Source organism: Polyergus mexicanus, unplaced genomic scaffold, assembly GCF_030449975.1.
Source record: "Polyergus mexicanus isolate NDT 795.1 unplaced genomic scaffold, iyPolMexi1.0 SCAF_17, whole genome shotgun sequence".
NCBI classification, from domain to species: Eukaryota; Metazoa; Arthropoda; class Insecta; order Hymenoptera; family Formicidae; genus Polyergus; species Polyergus mexicanus.
In genome coordinates this window covers 5,540,278-5,560,692 of record NW_027223337.1, presented here as the reverse complement: position 1 = coordinate 5,560,692, position 20,415 = coordinate 5,540,278, and the positions used below count along the sequence as shown (strand labels likewise).

General features: G+C 37.5%; 1 protein-coding gene across 3 annotated transcripts in view; it reads left to right on the top strand.

Moving 5' to 3' along the window:
- Positions 1–20: 20 nt before the first annotated feature.
- The window catches only part of LOC138940445 (T-box protein H15), a 49,425-nt gene continuing 29,030 nt past the window's right edge, over positions 21–20,415 (top strand). For all 3 annotated transcript variants that reach the window (XR_011448001.1, XM_070309347.1, XM_070309346.1), the window contains exon 1: positions 21–341. Coding sequence is in view for 2 of the 3 variants with exons in the window: in XM_070309347.1 (XP_070165448.1) it covers positions 56–341 (286 nt within the window). In the remaining variant the exon portion in view is untranslated. The remainder of the gene's footprint in view (positions 342–20,415) is intronic.

Sequence of the window (20,415 nt, the reverse complement as noted above, 5' to 3'; positions counted from 1 at the left end):
AAGCAGTGGTATCAACGCAGAGTACTCCCGACATCACCTCTACCTGGGTAGAAAAATGCAGGGCGAGGGCACCGCCGTCCCCACGGTACCCACCGGACTATCCGGATGTGCCGGCGACGATGGTGACGAGAGCTCGAGCCCGTCGCCGAACAGCAGCCTCCTGAACAATCTCAACAACAATTGCAACTCGAATCGGCAGTGCGCGACCGATTTTAGTATCGCCGCAATTATGGCGCGAGACTCGCGTCAGCAGCAGATGCAACAGCAACAGCAGCAACAGTCGCATCATCATAGGCATTCGCAGCAGCAGGCCGTCGGCGGCGGTAAACTACATCAACACGGTAAGTCTCTTCGGGATCGATAAGAGTCTCTAATCAAGCTCGATAGATTTTTGAAGAAGTAATTTTTCGATGGCAGGATAATTGGTAAAATATTTATATACCATGAAAGAAAATTTCTCGATGTTTACAATATGCGATAACAATAATTTCATTTAAAACGAGAAAATTCTTATTCTCTTTTTAAACCTAAATATCAGAAGTGACCGCTTTACATTCTCGAATAATTTTCTTAAAAATCTCGCTTTTCGAAAAGATAAGTTCGATCGGTTGTCTCAATTATATCATTAGATTCATCATAATACAATTAATACTTAAAAAAAAAAATCTGCTCTCATTTTCCAACGGATACCGTCTTTACTTTATAGATGAAGTTTATGCCATATTAATTCTGCAAATCTTGAAATTATTGTAAACCGTGACAGTTTAGAAATATGAGCTTATGCTGTAAGGATAATTATTTCGTGAAATTTTTATGAAATAATTTCATAATCATTTATCATCGGTCGTATGATACGTGACATCCGTGCATTTTTTATGAACCCTTTAATTATGTACACTCTAGGGATAAAGATTAATTTGCTTCAGAGATCTCGACGCAATCAGCAATAAATTGCATTGTTATTATTGTGTGAACCGTTAAATATTTTCCGTATTGGATGCCGCGTACGAATGACAAATTCTTTATTATTATTTTTGTATTATTTTAGTAACATTTTTTTTTTTAATCGCGTAACAAAAGAACTGATGCAAATAGTTTGTGAAAAGTATAGAATTGAATATTAAGAAACTTTTGCCATCAAATATCTACATTTCGCGACTTTGTTTTCTCATACTTATGTGATTTGAAATTGATTTTGCAATGTTTATCATTTTTATTAATAATATCCGTTAATATAAAAAACATTTATAAACATTTTTACATAATGGCGGGACAATTCGCTCTACCAGCAGTATATTTCAGTGATATTAACTCTAAACTCAATCGCATTTATTTCACTGAAGAAATTTTCGCATAAATTCATGTAGCACTCTTGGCTCACGAGAACTCGTCACATTCTCGACATAATTGACATTTTACGTCGACGATTATCAACGTGCGATTATTCTTGCCTATGTTGTTGCGAGCATATCGAAACATTAATTTTATTACTAAGAAAATATTTGCGAAGAGACTCGCAGCCATTAATAATGGAAATTGAATTTTCTCGCGAAAGTAGGCTTTGTCAAAATCAGTCAAAAAATTTAATTTTATATATCTTACATATTTAATTTTTTATCAATATCTTACATCTTATATATTTAGCATAAAGAGTTTTTCACGACGCTTTGTACATTTATCCATTTATTTAATTCAATGCCACGTACAATATATAATTAACAATCCACAATATTTTCGAATATTCAAAATTAAATTATAAATTCTCTTATTCTCTTTGTCCTTCCGTCTCTTTCTCTTATTCTCTTCTTCCGAACACCATTTATTAAAGCGATTATACGTTTCGATCGATACACTAATGTTTCGCTCGGGTCCTTGTGAGAAATTTGCCTCGAGCTCGTCGTTCATTAATGGCCAGCTCTTCATTACACTGTTATGTTTATTATTGTTATCGCGAACGCATCGTCGCCGCTTCGGTACGATATCGCGCGACTCATAACTCTCTTGACGCAGCGCACCTCTCTTACCGTTGCGCATTAACTCGAAGAAAAATCGCTCACCCCTTTCGGTACGGCCATCCATAACATTTAATGCAGCCATTCCCGACGAGAATGGAGCGACTAGTCTATCGTGCGATTTTCGCGTCTACCTCCGGCCTACCTGTTCCCCGTCACGGTTCATTATTCTTATAGTCCCGTTCAAAACTTGCCAATTAATTTTCCACCATTAACGTTTGTCACGTGTACTTCGATCCTTTTCGAAGAACGGACTCGATGTTGTCGCACGTGCGTAAACGACGACGACGTTGTTCCATGAAGCCGACTGTAGATATGCGAAAGCAAAAATCAGTTGCCGAATTTGAGTACTCTAGCGAGAATTTATCTATGATTGTGCACGATAGTAAAACTTTTTCTATAATTATGGAATGAGAAGAATCAATTTTAAAAGGATGGAAATTTTTTTTTCCCGTTAAAATTTTTTTTTCCTTTTTTTTAAGTTTTAAATAAAGACAGCATATATACATTTCGCATTTTGTATGCATTATCGAAATATCAACGCAAGTGAATTTTTTAGAGGGTTATAGCTCTATTATAGTTCTTAGACTCACCAGGAAAGATCTCGGAAAAACGAACGAGACATGTCTCGTTCTCCCTCCGTTTTTCTCTCTCGATGCCGAGAAATAAAATACGGTTGTCAATATCCTCGACGAAGCATGCGAATTGCGCGAAAAGTTTCCCGCTTGACATTTTCTCGCATTTAAATATTAATTCAGGAAGCATCGCGGTGACGCACTTGTCGGAACTTGGACTATAATTATCTCTTAGCCGGCAATTGTCAACGTTAACTATATAAAACTACGTACCGCTCGATGTTATCGCAAAAATTTTAACACAATTATATTGATTAATTGCATTGATAAAATATTATTACGCATTAATTATCGCTGATAAAATAATTATATACTTGCTGTGATACAATATTTATTTTTTTGATATAAATTATATCTTTTTTTATTACAATAATATTGGGATATAAAATTGTAAGAAAGTTATTACACACTCTATATATCTTAAAAATTATAATACGGCATCGCTACGAGAAACGAAGAGAAAATTCATGATGGTTTACAATATTAATAAAGACAATTTTCAAGATGCCAAATATTGGCAGAAATTGTTGGTTTCGTTTTTTATGTCTACTCGGGAAATCTGCCAATATATAGCTCAGATATTCGCTTATTAAAAAAAGACATTTGCGATTATAAGTAAAGGATTGAGAAGCTAAGGTGCGACGAGATACACTCGCCGTCGCCTTTTAATTCGCGCATTTGCGGACGTAAAAATGTCGACGAGGAAAATTACAAGTTGGCGCGGCACTCTAATGAAGCCCTCTAATATAGAAATTGTTCCGAACTGTCATTATCGAGATAAATGGCCGCAGCTTGGCATTGGGGACGAAAGCGAATCGTTTTTGTGGGCAAACGGAATAATGATCCGTCAGTTTCGTTTCTTTTAACGACCAGAAAAAGACGTCCAGAGTGGGAATTCGCGCGGCGAAGTCACTCCATAATCTGTCGCGCACAGTTGGATAGCTATATCTAATAAATGAAAGATATATCGGCCTAAATGATTACTAAGAAGTTATATTCGATACGGTATAGAAATTATTACCATATACATGATAAGAGAATTATTAACATTAAAAGAAAAAATCAATAGGAATTATTATTATCGTGGCACAAGTGTATAATATAATTTTATTAATAATTCTGTTATATTTTACCTTTAAATATTTGTTAGTAACAATTAATTATTTGATTGCATTTTTAAATAAATGTATTGTACAATATATATATATATATATATATATATTGCTCTTTCTCTATAACAAGTAAAGTAATTGAGTTTATGCAATTTTGACAAAAAATTTAAACTTTTTTGAGTTGTGAAACGTTCTCTGACATATTGTATCGCGATTATCACAATTCAAAGTCTTAATTAATCCAACTTTTTAGAATTTATTATTGTACTATTTTTAGAGTTATGTAATGATATATAATTTCATCGATTAATTACATTAAAAAAAAAAAAAAATTTTTACAACGGAAAGAACGGGCAAAATAAGAGCCTCGCGTGGAAAACGGAGAGTGAAAAATAATATTGAATTTTGCAATTTTTGAAGATAAAAAATACATTATATATATGATAATATCTTAGATCATATATGAAAGAGAATGAGAGATAGATACCCGAATTTAATATTTTACAATTATTCAAAAATACATTTATATAAATAAGGTACAAAAATATATTTATAAATTATTTTAAAAATTAATTAACATCTAAAGTCTAGCGATTGACTTTTAATCGAGAAGTAAGCGCTTAATATATAGAACCGGTATTTTTGAAACATTTCTTTCGAAAATCGTACGCAAAATATTTGATTATGCGATCGATAATGGGGATTGTATTGTGGCGAGTTTGGCGTCGATATGTTCGAACGGTTTGGGTAACGATCGTAAATTATTTCAGCATTAATGAATTATTTAACGCGCAACGGCGTGAACGAAACGGTAAACAAAGCAGCCATCTAAATCGCTGAAATCCGTTCTCGCGAAATAATTAGCCGGGAATATTTTATGCGAAAGAAGAACTGCGTGGCCGCGGCATTTCGTCACTTTAGAAATTCGTTTGCGAAACATGCGTGACAATGCGCTATCCGAAATACCAGACGCGATCGTCGCTAATTTCAATGTCTATGAATTACATTAAGCGCATATGAGTAGGAACAAGGACGAATGAATAGATTATTATTACGAATGGGTTAATGAATAAAACATAAAAAAATTTCAACGCGATAACACGTTCGCACAATTGATAGAAATAAATCTTTTCTTCATAGAGAGCAATATCAAAAACACATCGTTGTTGTACACATTAAGAAGTTTATCTTGCATTATTCCTATAACGGATAAAAATGTTTATATTCCTCTCAAATAAACAAGCTTCTCACACTTTCTGTAAACTTGTTTTTCAGCACGTCTTATCTTATCGATATAATCGATTCAGATATGTGGGCGTAGTATACACTTCTATTCCGATAATTTGTATACGTGCGTGTACGTTAGTTTCGTGTTAGCGATACGTGAAGGGATAATCTTGCTCGTTTACCATGATTCATTATCGAAATAGACTTCATCCAGTATCGATTAAGAAAACTTGGACGAGATTTATATTATCATGCGAGATATAAGATACTTTGCATTATTCAAGAACACGTGTCGTGGCTAATTGGAAATGTTACTCGCATGTGAAGCATGAATTTTGTTTAGAATCACAAATTTCGTTTAATCGACCAGCGTCGAGATTCGAGCGAGCCTATTAGACGAAACGATACGGCGGGTGGAGTAGCGGGATTCAAACTACTCGATGCTCGAGACGCACGTAAACTGTTGCCATCGCGCTAATGAATTATTTAACACCCGTCGCGCGTCGATGAAACTTGTAAATAGGAATGCTCAAATTTAGCTTTGTTGATATTTAATCTTCGAAGATTGATCCTGTTCACTCTGCATTGCGAGTCTGCATAGCAAAGTGAATGAAGGGGAAGATAGATATTTATGTTTCATATATATATATATGTAAAAATACATTTATAAAATTTATATATATATATATATGTGTGTATATGTATGACTGATGAAAATGTATATTGAAACGGATATTTCTTACCAAGTTGTTAAACGAAAAGAAATAATTATATGAGGATAAATAAATATTTCCTGAAATGAACACGCTTGAATTTATATTAGCAAATATGCGGGAGCTACATTTGCAATTATTGCAATAATTTACAGTTTATTCTTAAATACACACACACACACATGCTTATGAGAATTTTTATATCTCGATAACATTATATATTGATAGAATTTTTTTTTAGGGCAACCTAATCTTCAAAATTTAATTGCGATCCGCAAATATTACAATTACTCTTTGACTGATTTTCAATAAAATAATTTTCGCAATAAATTAATTGAAACGAAATTAATTCTATTAATAATTTTTTTCAATAAATCAATGGAGCAAGATTGTTCCTATTATTTTCATTCTATACGATATCTGCTACCGAAAATTCACATTTCGACGATGCCTAATAAAACATAGACAGTCGTGTGGGCCCACAGTCGCGAGAGGCGAGGGCGCCGAAAAATCCGTTGTTCCCCCCGCGCGTCGGATCGGCCAGGTGAGGTGTCCCATCGGAATTCTGGAAACGGCCATGGCCACTCTGCGGGCCCAGCCAGACGTCCGAACGAGACTCGATGGTGTTCGGTTTCATCATCGCGTATCTTGGACGCCCGCGGCGAATAATCGCCCACGAAGATCCTACGCGGCGCAAAATTTACGGTCGGACTCGCTGCAATTCACCCACGGAAACGGGCCGCCGCCATTCCCGAATAAACTTCGGCAAACGGCGGCATGAATCCGGGGGCTCTCCTCCGGCGTACACGTGCAAATACACGCGTTCGCACACGTATATCGATATATTAAGCGTGCGAAATAAATCCGCGATCCCGCGAACTTGGTCCGTGCTGTAAAACTTTATGACGATCAAGTTCTTGTACTCTACTGAGATCGATTTTCATCCGACGGGGAATTAGCTTTCAACGAGCAGAGAGAGAGAAAGGAAATTTTATGCTTGAACTTTTTATGCTCTTCTCATAATTGAGAGAATAAAAAAGTACTAAATGCATAGAAATGAAACTTACCGCGGAAAATAAGTGCGCAAATTAAAAGTTGCCGGTCGTCAATATAAAATACTTTACTTGAATTATCGTGAAAAAGGATACGGTTACTCTTTTTTTTTTTTTTTTTGTAATTTAATTTAGATTTTGTGCGACAAGTTTTTTATTTTTCTAATTCTATATATGAAAAGAGATGATCATGAATTGTATTGGGGGACATATATATAGATTACTGGATCATTTAAGAGCACGGTGTGATTGTCAGCATGAAATTTCTCAGCGTGAGTTTTCGAAAACAATATAACGAGTTTGATCGAACGTTTCATTGATGTGGATATGCTTTATGTATCACGGCTGTGTCCCTATGTAAATCTGTACGCGATGGTCCTCGTGCTGCTTGATGCCGTTGTTTGCCGACGTTTGTTTTCTCGCACCTCTGCTCGCTCGCTCGCTCGCTCGAAGGCGAGAAATTTAAATGAGATGTTAAAACGAGGAAAGTACCCCGTGCGTCGTCGAACGATAGAATCGACGGCTGTTAGCCGAGATTTATTTTTACTATCGGTCGTCGAACATTCGCGTTAAATTCGATGTGTTACGTACCGAAGGAAAACCGGTATTCACCGGGCATAATTCCGGGATTAAGCTTGACGCGCTATCCGACTCGTGCTTAACTTTTAATATTGTTATCTTGCCGGTGTTTGTTTGAGTTTTACCCGAGCCGGATCGACGAGAATGCGATACGCGCGGCCGAATTCGGGCCTAAGTTAGATTTTTCTCATTGTTATCGAGACAACATGCGGTATAATATATTCAAAGGTGAATTTATAATTGTGCACGTCCCGGAGACATTAATGATGCAGAGGCTGTGATAAGTAAGAAGCGGCAAATGTCTATAAATACTTTATATTGTACGTTTGAAAACGGATCGATCATAGGATGTTAATTATAATTTTAATTATAATTAGCGACAAATATAATTTCTTTCTTTTTCCGATATATATTCATGAATAAAAAATACTTTATACGAAATGTCAAGTTTAAAGATACGAGATTTTTTTTTTTTTTTTTTCAGGAATTTCTATTTTCTACCGATATTGCAACGTAACATGCTATATTTTATTTTCTACGTAACAATTCCAAGTCTCTTCCTTAAAAATCTTCAATCGGATAATACGAATATAACGCGAGCACGGCGTGAAGAATTTTAATAAACTTCATCGTTGCCAAGTTTCTTCGAATCGATTTCGCGAACGATGCTCGCGGGACCGGAGGTCGTTTGCATTTGAGTAATCGCAGGCCCTTAAGCTCCTGGTCCTTCGATTTCTTTTTTCTCCACGCGAATTTTCGATTGAAACTCGGCGGGTTCGCGGACGATGCGAACAATGCGCGGATACCGGGAGCGTGTTAATTCCCGAACGGTCCCCGGGTCCCCGGGATACGCGGGAATAAACGGTAGCTCGTTTTCACGAGCCGAAGCACGGCGAAAATAAAAGAGTCACAGGGACACGTATAGGGTTTCATCGGAGTGTCAACCGTAATAAATAGCCAATGACTTAGTTAAGCGGGAAGCTGCTCGGTCGAGCGCCAAGTTACGACCGGTCGAGTTAAGAAGGGAACAGGTGGTGGGACGAGTGAAGAATCTTTGCAAAGTTGACGAGGACAGAAACGAGGATATATACGTTTTTTTTTTTAAATTAACAAAAATAATGAATATAAGTATACAAATTTTATTATTGCATAAATACACCGATAAATGATTGCGATTAAGAAAAATAAGAACGATAAGTTTTAACAATATTATATACTTAATTTTGAAAAATATATTGCTTAATATAAAAAAAAAAAAAAAATATTAGTAAGCTATTATTAGTATTTTATCTTTTAGGATGTTAGAAAAATTGCACGCGTTAAAATAATACGAATACATAATATATGCATTTATACGTATACAAGTCTATCTTTACTCTCTTTATTTGATTAATAAACGCTCTTTTTGTACGGAACGAGACAACAAAATGTTGACTGCAACCAAGAGTGCAGACAGCACTTATCTAATTTATGTACCTTATTCGTGTCGTCCCACTTACAACTTCGTCGTTCACCCACCTGGTCCATACCGGATACTTAAACGATCATTGACACGGACGGGCGTCGGATACGATGAGTTTGGAGACGCTCCTCTACCCATATTAAGTTAGCCCCCCCACCAACGCCAAATTAAATCAAATACATCAAATAATTTAGTGCTAATTATGTGCTAATTAGTTGCCGTAGTCCGAATTTTGTTGCTCAAACCGTTTAGCAGGAATTTACATTCAAAGTGGGGGGTGCTAGCTTGACATTAAGCCAGCCCCCCCCCCATAGTGAAAAAAAAATATAGAATGCTCGAATCAAAAAATAAAATACACTAGAATTTGTTGCTATTTTGTTGCTCTAAAATAACATGAAAATATTTTTAAAAAAGTATATTATTTAATTAATACCACTATATACTCAGTCTCGCCGCGCCGTACCATTCACTTGCGCGAAGTAAAAGTAAATAAAAAAATGTATCGCTCGCATGTATTTGGTACTAAAATAATCTGTGGACAATATACTGTCGAAATATATGAGAAACTGAATTTGTTGCTCGCATGTTTTTGGTATTAAAATAATCTGTGGATTTAACACACACGTCACTTTTTGCAATGAATGTCACGAGACATGTGGCAAATATAATAATTATTATAGCCAAGTAATTCTCAAAGTAGCGCGAATGCATCGTCAATAAAAATTGACAATTATATAAATAAATAAAATCATTGACAAATTGACTCACCGGTCGATGCGTTGCAAACGTCACTCCATTCCGCTCCTCTTTGCTCCTCGTCCCTTTGCTTTCGCATTTGTACAAAGTTCTGATTAAGACCGGATTAACGGACGACGCACTTAAACAATCGTCCATTGTTCCATTCACCACTCCCAATGCTTATTCGCACGCGGAGGGGAGGGGAATGTCGTCGAATATCTCTTCCAAGAACAGGAGCGAGCGAGTTTTTTGCGAGAAAAAAATCGTGCGCCAAAAAACCTTCGCGATACGATCAAGGATAAGATAACGAAGCTCGAGCGATACTTTTGCAATCTCGCGATTATTTTCTGGCGAAATTATACATATAATTGAAGAAGAATCATATATTTTAAAAGAATATTAAAGTATATTGAAATACGAAACGTGTGAAAAACGCGACGCGAAGCTTCAGCAATTGTGAAATTTCTCATTTAGCTGTTGGTACTCGTGGTTTCTCGCGGCATTTCAGAGACATCGATTAACGTTGACACGTCACCCTTAATTGGATTTCAGTAACATCCATAGTTTTAAAACTAACCAATCACCAATCAAGAATCGAATAACCGTGATTGGTCAATTTTACAACCATGAATATTATTAAACCTGACGTGTAAAATTAGTCGACTAACTGTCGACTAACCGAACACATTTTTTTTTTCTCTTAAATAAGAATATTTTATTAGGAATGTTCATATGTGGTGTGTGAGCTGCTTTTCAGATATATTCCTCCTCGAATCTTACACATTCTATTCAACGATTATTCTCGTTGTATTATCGTTTCGCCATGAAAATTGATCGAGATTTTGTAATATAAGCTCTCTCTCTCTCTTTCTCTCGAGCCGCGCTTCTTCGTTTATATCTGAATGTTTACATCCAACTTTTTTGAACGCTTCTGTACCGAGACGTTCGGCGACGCGGTCCTCCCCTCTCCTCACCTACCCGTCCAGCCTAAATTTTCCGTAATCGTGTCAGTCCCTTCGCACAAGCGCGAGTGTCAAGACGAATTACGGTCGCGCTCCGTGTTTCTCGCGTCTTTTTATCCGTCGAAAGTGAGATCCGCGTACGAACGAGTGTCGGGGGGATCTTGTATCGAATAACAGGCGATTATCCGAGTGTAATATATTAACCCGTGTAATCGTGATTAAGGCATCTTTCGATATATATATACTCGCAAACGACAAGATTTTTCCCACGCATCTTTTATCTATCGAAAATGAATTTCGCATCCGAACGAATATTCGAAATATCCGAATCGAGAGTAATTTGTAGTTTTGATATATCGACTTTATAATACGATACAACGATCGATGAATACATTATTTAACATATTTTTAGGCGCTGAAATAATTTACTCGCTGTCGTATATAATAATATTGCGTTGAAAATATAAGCGCGTCGCGTTCGACACGTTTCTGCTTTAATATTCTTTAATATTGTTTTCAAATGTAATCCTTTTTTCAAAGTTATATTCACAATTTCATAAATCGAGATCGCAAAAGAGCGTCGCTCGAGCTAGTTTGATTTATCTCGCGCAGGATTTTTCGCGTACGGTTTATTTCTTGGAAGAGACGCGCTCGCTCCTTTTCCTGGAACGGATATTCGACGACGCGTTCCCCCCTCCCCATCTACTACTACTCAACCTGCCTAAATTTTCCGTAACCGTTACAGTAACCGTCGTATTGCATTAGCGTGCGAGATTGAAATATTCTTTCCGTATTTCTCGCCTTTTTTTATCCATCACAAGTTTATCCCGTGTATAAAGTGGATGTCGCGAGTATCGGGAATGTCGATTAGAATCACGGAAAATCGTCTCCGTCCATTTATTAATACGCGATTATATGTTCTTTCATGTTTATAATTGGCATGGAAATAATTTTACCGCGTCATTGCATATGGCGGATTTTGGACTACGAGTGAAATAGTGATTATGAGAATAGTGATTATGCACGAGTGGACAAATTGATAGACTGTCTCGTCTCAATTTGAAGCGAAGGGAGCAACCGGAAACGGAAGGGATCTCGCGATGACCAGATGCGGAAAGAAGTGAGCCATGCAAGGGCGGTGCATCGGTCGGTCAGTAGAATTTATTATTAAACATTTAAAATTGTCAATATAATTTTTAGTTTATGGAAACAATAGTATTGAAAAATCGGGTTTTTTTTTTATTAATGATTTATAGCTCATGTATAAATATTTAGAATTATAACTGACCATATTATCTTTGCCTTGATTATTTCTATTATTCGTCATTGATGATTACTGATGATTTCATAATTATAATCGTTGAGCGCATTAATTTTATTATTTTATTAGCATTCGAAATCATCATTAATACGATTACATTTTATTTAACTCTGATCACTCTGTAATCTTAACATCCTTAACGCGTCATTTTTAGAGAATGAAAATTATCAAACATGTGCATTAACAAAATTAATCATATAAATATTTAGAATTAAAACTGACCATATTATTTTTGCCTTGATTATTTCTATTATTCGTCATTGATGATTACTGATGATTTCATAATTATAATCGTTGAGCGCATTAATTCTACTATTTTATTAGCATTCGAAATCATCATTAATACGATTACATTTTATTTAACTCTGATCACTCTGTAATCTTAACATCCTTAACGCGTCATTTTTAGAGAATGAAAATTATCAAACATGTGCATTAACGAAATTAACAATATGCATGTCAATTTATTTTTTAATTTACGGAAACGATGGTATTGAAAAATCGAGTTGTTTTTGATTAATTATTTATAATCTAATAATCATATAAATATTTAGAATTAAAACTGACCATATTATTTTTGCCTTGATTATTTCTGTTATTCGTCATTAATGATTACTGATGATTTCATAATTATAATCGTTGAGCGCATTAATTTTACTATTTTATTAGCATTCGAAATCATCATTAATACGATTACATTTTATTTAACTCTGATCACTCTGTAATCTTAACATATATCTTTAACGCGTCATTCTTAAAAAAGCAAGAGGAGCAACAAATTCAGTTTCTTATATATTTCGATAGTATATTGTCCACAGATTATTTTAATACCAAAAACATGCGAGCAACAAATTCTTTTAGTTAATTTATATAATATAATAGCGCGTCGTATAGGGTCCGCGGCGACAAAGTATCGATTTTTAATACTTTAAGACGAGCAACAAATTCAGTTTCTCATATATTTCGACAGTATATTGTCCACAGATTATTTTAGTACCAAATACATGCGAGCGATACATTTTTTTATTTACTTTTACTTCGCGCAAGTGAATGGTACGGCGCGGCGAGACTGAGTATATAGTGGTATTAATTAAATAATATACTTTTTTTAAAATATTTTTATGTTATTTTAGAGCAACAAAATAGCAACAAATTCTAGTGTATTTTATTTTTTGATTCGAGCTTTATATATATTTTTTTCACTATGGGGGGGGCTGGCTTAATGTCAAGCTAGCACCCCCCACTTTGAATGTAAATTCCTGCTAAACGGTTTGAGCAACAAAATTCGGACTACGGCAACTAATTAGCACATAATTAGCACTAAATTATTTGATGTATTTGATTTAATTTGGCGTTGGTGGGGGGGGGGGGCTAACTTAATATGGGTCGCTCCTCTCGTCTCAAGCGGATCGACGATTCCGCTACGAGGTGGCCTCGGCGATTCGTTTCTTATATCTCGCGAACGAGATATTCTATATTGCCGGAATCGAATCAACGCGTTTCGTTGACAAGCGCGAACGTTGACGATATATAAGGCTCAAGTATATGCTTTCTTATTACGAATTGTCAAGGCGTGTTCAATCTTGATACGAAGATCGAACGAATTCTATTTTCAACTCAATGTGATATGTGAACGGCGATCTTGGAGTTACATTTTTCGAAATGTCATGAAAACGCCGTTGAAATGTCGCCAACTGATCTTTGATCGATAGTTATGCAAGATTGTATCATGAGCCTGTTCATCCGATCGCAGTGATCTTGGGATTTTTACATCAGTGCTTATTCAAGAATTGCATATCGAGAGTTCGCACATATAGAATATAGTATCATTGTATTTTATTTATATTTTGAGAGATGAGTGATATATATAAATATTTTTTATTTATTGGTAAATATATATATATATATATATATATATATATATAGAGAGAGATATTCAGTTCATTAAATCTCGCGGTTGGCATTACGTTACAATGACGTTTACATGGAGAGACGGACGATCGACAATGTCATTTTTGAAAGGCGAAACATAAGGTAAGAACGCCGCTTATTAGAGAGGCGTGCGTCGAGATTACATTCACATTCCTCCGTTCCGATAGTTTTGCAAATTGCCGGTAATGACAAGGCGATCGGTCGATTTTGCAGGCTACGGAAACCGTTCGTGGAAAGCATCGGCGAGAATCGAACGATGACGATACGCTTCGTTCAGTTACAATTACACGCTGCGTTCTCACTCGGGTAAAACTGATACGGGTTTTGTACGCTCGGAAATCATAGACTTGCCCTCTCTTTCCGTCCGTCTTACGAAACTTTACCGATGATTAGGCTATCGATCACGTACTCCAGTTCCTTGATAACCGGAAAATTGGAAGATCGCTATTCGTAATTAGAGGTTGTTGAAGAATAATGGAAATTCAAATTGTAAACACGTATATCTTTTTAATGATATACCGAACTCTTGAAATATTCCATTACTCTATGACAATACAGGATCGTTGACTTGGAAAAGTAAAAGAATCTCCCAACGCGTAAAACTAAATATCGAATCGTCGGAAAAACTTATTTTTAATTATTCCCATTCGATTATATTATAATTCTGACATGCACCGAGTGCATTGCTCAAATGACTCGACGATTACCGCGGATAATTCGCCGAGCGGGACCGGTTCAATATCATAATAGCGAGAGGCGGGCTCGGGGAAGAGAAAAACGAAGGAATCGTCGAAGTCATCGTCGCTTCGTTACCTCTGTCGAGGACGCGGCGCAACGTGGAAATGACAGTGTTGGAAATACGAGGCGCGAACGACATTTCTTAGCGCCTTCCTGCCACGATGACGCTCGAGGAGATATTTTACGTATAACGCGTATAACGCGAGAGAGACCCGACCAATTCTCCTCGATTTACTAATTCGTATCGATCGCGTTTCCTTTCGTCTTTCCGCGTGTCGACGATTTGCTCGAGCGACAGCGCGTTATCTCTTGGCCATTATCACTTTCCGTATTTATCTGTCAAGGATCATAATCAGATATTCAGCTATTTTAACGCTACGTGATTAAATGGGGACTTAAAAAGAGTCTGTGCGGAGAAATTCTCCATACGTATATGCTATTCTAAAAGATTTCTATTCCACACTTTTCAAGCTTAAAAATCTTTTCTCGGGCTAGCCTTTATAATTTCGCCGAAAATAGATCGCTTTTAACATGTCAATGTTAGCATAAACTACTCCCGATAACTGATATAACGCGACTATGCCAATAATTAATCTCGATCTCAATAATAGGCGATATATTAAGAAAGTTATTGCGCGTTCTCTCTGATTCAGAAAAATTTATTCCTTTTCATATATATATATATCTTTTTTTATTACACATATTTATTAAAAATAGGACCTAAGACTAAAGTAATATAACTCATTTATTCCATAATTAGTTTAGCTAATTGTATAAATAATTATTATACGAGGATGTATTAATTTTTTTCTTAAATATTTTTTCTTACATTATTATTGTCTCATATTTAATTTTCAACTTACCCATTCTCTTTAGCCCTCGTCCTGATTATTTATAGACGCCCCATTCTTGTTGCGGAACAAGATGTCTCGCGTACGTTGACGCGAAGCGAGACGTCGAATGGCGTAATCAATTTTTTTGCGTATGCCGGACGTTGTCTTCGGCGAACGAGGAAGGAGCGCAGCCGCGTCACGCTCAGATTAATTTACGTTTCGCGAACAAACAAGGTGCCGGTTTTAATTATCCGCCGACAGATTGATCGATCGATCGATCCCGAAGACGTTCTCCTATCGCGCGCGATCAGATACGGCGCCGTCAATACTCAATTTACCTCGTTGCGCGAGTGTCTTGCCCGCTGCGCGATCGCGCGTTACGCACGCCCGGTATATCGCTAATTTATTTTTCATTAATGACGGATCGATGAGTCGGCGCAATTCCGGCGACGCTTAACAGAGCGTTTTTAATACGCTTTTCGCTATCTTAATTAGATATTTAGACCTCGGCAAGAGGCGAGAAGAGGAGAGAGAGAGAGAGAGAGAGAGCGTGGACGAAATCGTTATCGTCGACGCTAAATTAAAATGTTATTGCACTACTCTAATATTACATGGGCTAATAAAATATCGCGAAACGCGTGTTTCCCTGTCAACCGCGAATATTTTCGATTTTCGGCGACCAATCGTAATTCATTCGCGCGCGCTCGTAAACTTGTCATCTCAAACAGACATCGACTTCTGTCGGAACAGATTTACGATGTCACCCTCGTTTCTGCAGTTGAGCTGCATTTTGTTAGTCTTTAGAGAAATAGATAAATATATATTGTATTTTCAAACATGAAAAAAACTTTGTGTCGCGAGAAAGTTTAATCGAAAATAAGATTTTCCCTTAGACGTATTACGACGTTTCTTTTTTCCAGTTTTCTGAAAATTAAAGATTAAATTTCGTTGCTAAATCGGCAATCGGCAATTCAGCGTAGCCGAGTGTGTTCCACGCGTCAAACTCAAAGCGAGGACGGTCAATTTGACAGCACTGTCTGGCGATTCCAACGAAGTTCGTTCGCGTCGATTTGTGATGCGATCATCCGCACAAATCGAGACGGGAAAGTTTCGCGTTCATTTTCCTCGTAGAGAGCGCGAGCCATCGTAGATCTCGTCGTCGCACAAGCGCTCCGGACCCGTTTCAATATATCCCGCGAGCGCTTTGATCCGCGCGCGCTCGCAACCGTAATTCACTCACGGCGTGCCGTAAAGCCGCGAGAGACTCGCCCGACAAGCAGACACCCCGGCGGCTCGTCATCCGTTTCGTCAGTCGTTTAACACGGTCGTATAGATCGTGTCGAATAAAAATACGTACGACAGACCACACATCGTGAGTTTGCTTACTTCTCCTAATTACGTTTGCGGCGCTCCAATAAACGCATAAGAGAACTTTTCTGGCAATTTAAATATTCATAGATCAGAAGATGATGTTCTCTTATGTTCTTTCCCCCCCCCCCCCCTCCCCCGATTTATATTATTTTAATTCTAATATTATTTCTTACGAATGTAAGATTGACGCGAGGATGTGGCGGAAAATGGCCGTTGAATTTGCGTAAGGTAAATCGACGAATTATCGAACCGTCGCGATTGCGCGCGTGCGCGTCGCTCATGTTACGCAAGATCCGCGAAAATCATCAGTCTCGGCCGCTTATTTGCGTTGGCGATGCCTCGAAGAAGACCGGTGGGGGTTCCCGTATTTCGTTCGCGATCGACGTGACGCAGCAGGTGTATCATCGCCTGATGCCTGGGCTCTTATCGCGTCGAGACGCGCGACTCCTCGCTTGCGACTTAATCACGGATACATCCGAGGACGCCGATTCCCTTGTCGTTCCGTTCCCTTGTCTCCGCAATTAAGCGAAGAAACACGCTCAATTTCAGGCCACGCGATGTTCCTGGGAGAATAATACGTTTCGCCTTATAAGCCGTCATCGGTGATTATTGTTTCTAATCAAACTTGCGTGTATACAAAATTAAAATCCTCTAATTCTCGATACTCTTTAATCTTAGCGTATGCGCGTTAATAAGACATGAAAGTGATTAAAATGATAGAATGCGGGGGAGATGGACAGATCAAAAGCATATTTTAATATTAAACTAATTAGATTAATTTTTAACGTTATGTGTGAAAGCACGAATGAAATCTTGGGGGAAGAAAAAAAAAAAAGAAAAACTATTCGCTTGCGTATCGCTTGAAATGCGTGGAATCCCGCGAAAACGAACGTCTTCACGTCTTACCGCAGGTGTAACTATATAATTCCGGCTACGCCCACCGAGTTGTATTAATGAAGCGATATCGATCGACCCTTTAGGATTTATATACTCGATCCCGCGGCTGTTAAATAACTTCTTCGAGGAGTGTTGAACGCGCGCGAGCTCGCTCGGCACGTATGGTATTACTTTAGCCCCTCTCGCCGGGTAATAATCGACGATAAATCGGCGTATCGGTGCCGACGATAATTAATTATTGCTTTGTGGTTATCGGCTCTCTCTTGCGGTGGAAACGACGAGTTGCGTGCGGATAATCCTCGACGACCGGCGAATATCCTCCTCTATATATCGAAAGGTTCGCGCAGCCCTCGAGAGAGCTCGAAGCGCGCAACGTAAATACAGAGCCCGGCGACCGCAAGGGACTCTCCGCCGGCATTTTACGGCCAAAGGCTGACCGACGAATGGAGATTACTGTTATCGCAAGTGGTAATTCGTACTTAATATTCCGCGATGCGCCGCCGAAGAGTTTACTATTGCGTAAACATTCGTCCGATCAATCGGATCAAACTCTCTTTAACCTTTGCCAAAGCGGTCCATTTATCTCCACGAGCGAGGATCCTCCAGAAGTAACAACTCGTAAAAAGTATTATCAAGGATATATAAATAAAATTAATATTATAATAATATAAAATAGAAGCTTAATAATATACGTGGCTCGTGTGAAAATATCAATATTTTTTCGTATGGCAAAAAATTTATTAGTGAACGTTTCAGAATTTTGTTTCCAAGTTGCAATTTTATCAGGACACTTTATATTTGAGAGTTTTTGAAAAAATTTAAATAAATTAAATATCTCTGGAATTAATGGAGAGAGAGAGAGAAAAAAAGAAACATTAATCATTAAAAAATATGACTCCGAGTCGGGCGAGGAGTCTATAATTAAAGATTCTGAGATACAACGTGTGCATCGGGAAGAGTTTAATCTCATACAGCCTTCTGCAGATCGTGATGCTTAAAAATTTAGAATTACACGTTACATTCTCTCAGGCGCAAATTGATTGGCGTATGAACGGGTTAATAATCAGGGATCGGCGCTAAACGCTTTCTATTCGTATCGCGAGACTTAATAAATACGTTGACGTCCGTAAAGATAATCACGATATATCTATCTTGGGTAATTTATCATGCGTGTTAACGTTAACGTAATGCGATTTTCCTGTAGAGGCAAAAACGCGCGATGCAACTATGTAACGCGAATTGTTAGACATTTATAACGACGAAATAATTTACACAATTTATATATTATTCGCGCGACATTATTTCGTGATGCAGAAACTGTCGCGCGATAGGAAAAATTATGCCTATTCTATAAAATATAATATATTACATTTCTCTGTCTTACCGCGACAGACGGATTGATCGATGCGAGTGAAGAATATGAAAAAAATTGAAAATTATAACAATTGGTACGCATCATAAATTTACATACAGAATACGGTAATGATTTATATACGATGTCGGTTTGTATTAGAAGGAGATTATTTTGCGTAAAAGAAAAGTTTTGTATCAAATCATTTGTATAGCCATTTGATTTTAAATTTGATTTAATTTTTTTTTATTCCACTCCCGATTAAAAGGATAATCCGAGGAACAAATATAGAGTCACGTTTACCGCAAAATGTGCGCGTCGTGTAAATGCGGGGTGAAATAACGGTCGAAGGCTAATTTACATATCGAGTTGAACGGACGAATTCGTGACGCGTATTACCGGCGATTACTTCGACGGCTGATCAATAATGTCAGCAGATTTTTCGAGGATCGTTCTTCTCACCCCTTGCCGTGGTTTAGACATTATTAAATGCAAAATCACTAATTCCCTCGATTACGGCGCACACGCGCCGACGAGCGATGTAATAAACGCGCGGTAGCGCCTGGAAAAAAGGATAATTATCCACTTACGATGGGGCTTGCTTTAGTTTAGCGTTATTAGCGTGATGCCGGCCAAGAGCGGCGGTTCGTGAAATTATTATAACTTTCAGTAACTTGAGGTAAACGAAGAGATTTTATTTACCGCTGCGTTACTTCCTCGTTTGTGTATCAGTAAGCTTTTATCTTGATAAAGATTGTGATATATGATATTTTCTCTCTCTCTCTCTCTTTCTCTCTTTAGTATGTTCATGTAGCAAAATTGCTGAGTATTAATCATGAGATGGTTTTGGCACGTTTTTATTTAATAAAAATAATTCTTGTTATAAATTTTGCCCAATCGTATGTTGGCACTTGGTCAGTTATAAAGATAATATTTACGTTTACCTCGCGTTCTCTCCGTTTACATGTTCTTTCTTTCTGATTAAGAGAAAAGAAAATGTGTACGTGCGGACGATTATATTATATATGCTGCGCTCAACTGCGGATTTTCACGGAGAGAAAAGCGGGAAAATGGCGTGGCCATAATACCGACGTCGGATCCCGTCTTGCGCCGAATGGACAATTAATTCCTCGCGCGCGGCATCAACGCGCAAAATTCATAGCCAGCACCTGACATACCAAGTCCAAGTCGGTACTTCGTAACTGCCCATTACGAAGTTTATTACGGTTTCCCGGGGCACAACGGTGTGGTGGCTCTTACTATGGAAACGCGCTCGCGCAGAGGCGCACGTGGTAAATACGTGTCCGCGAATTACGCCGAGAAGGGACCTGTTAAAATGGCAGATGCTGGTCTCTCTCTCTCTCTCTCTCTCTCGTGTTATCGTTAAAATATAAATAAATCTCAGCCGCGTGGAGTCCCCTCTTATCGGAGAAATTCGAAAAATTGCGTCCGAATTGATCAAAGAACGTATCTCAGAATA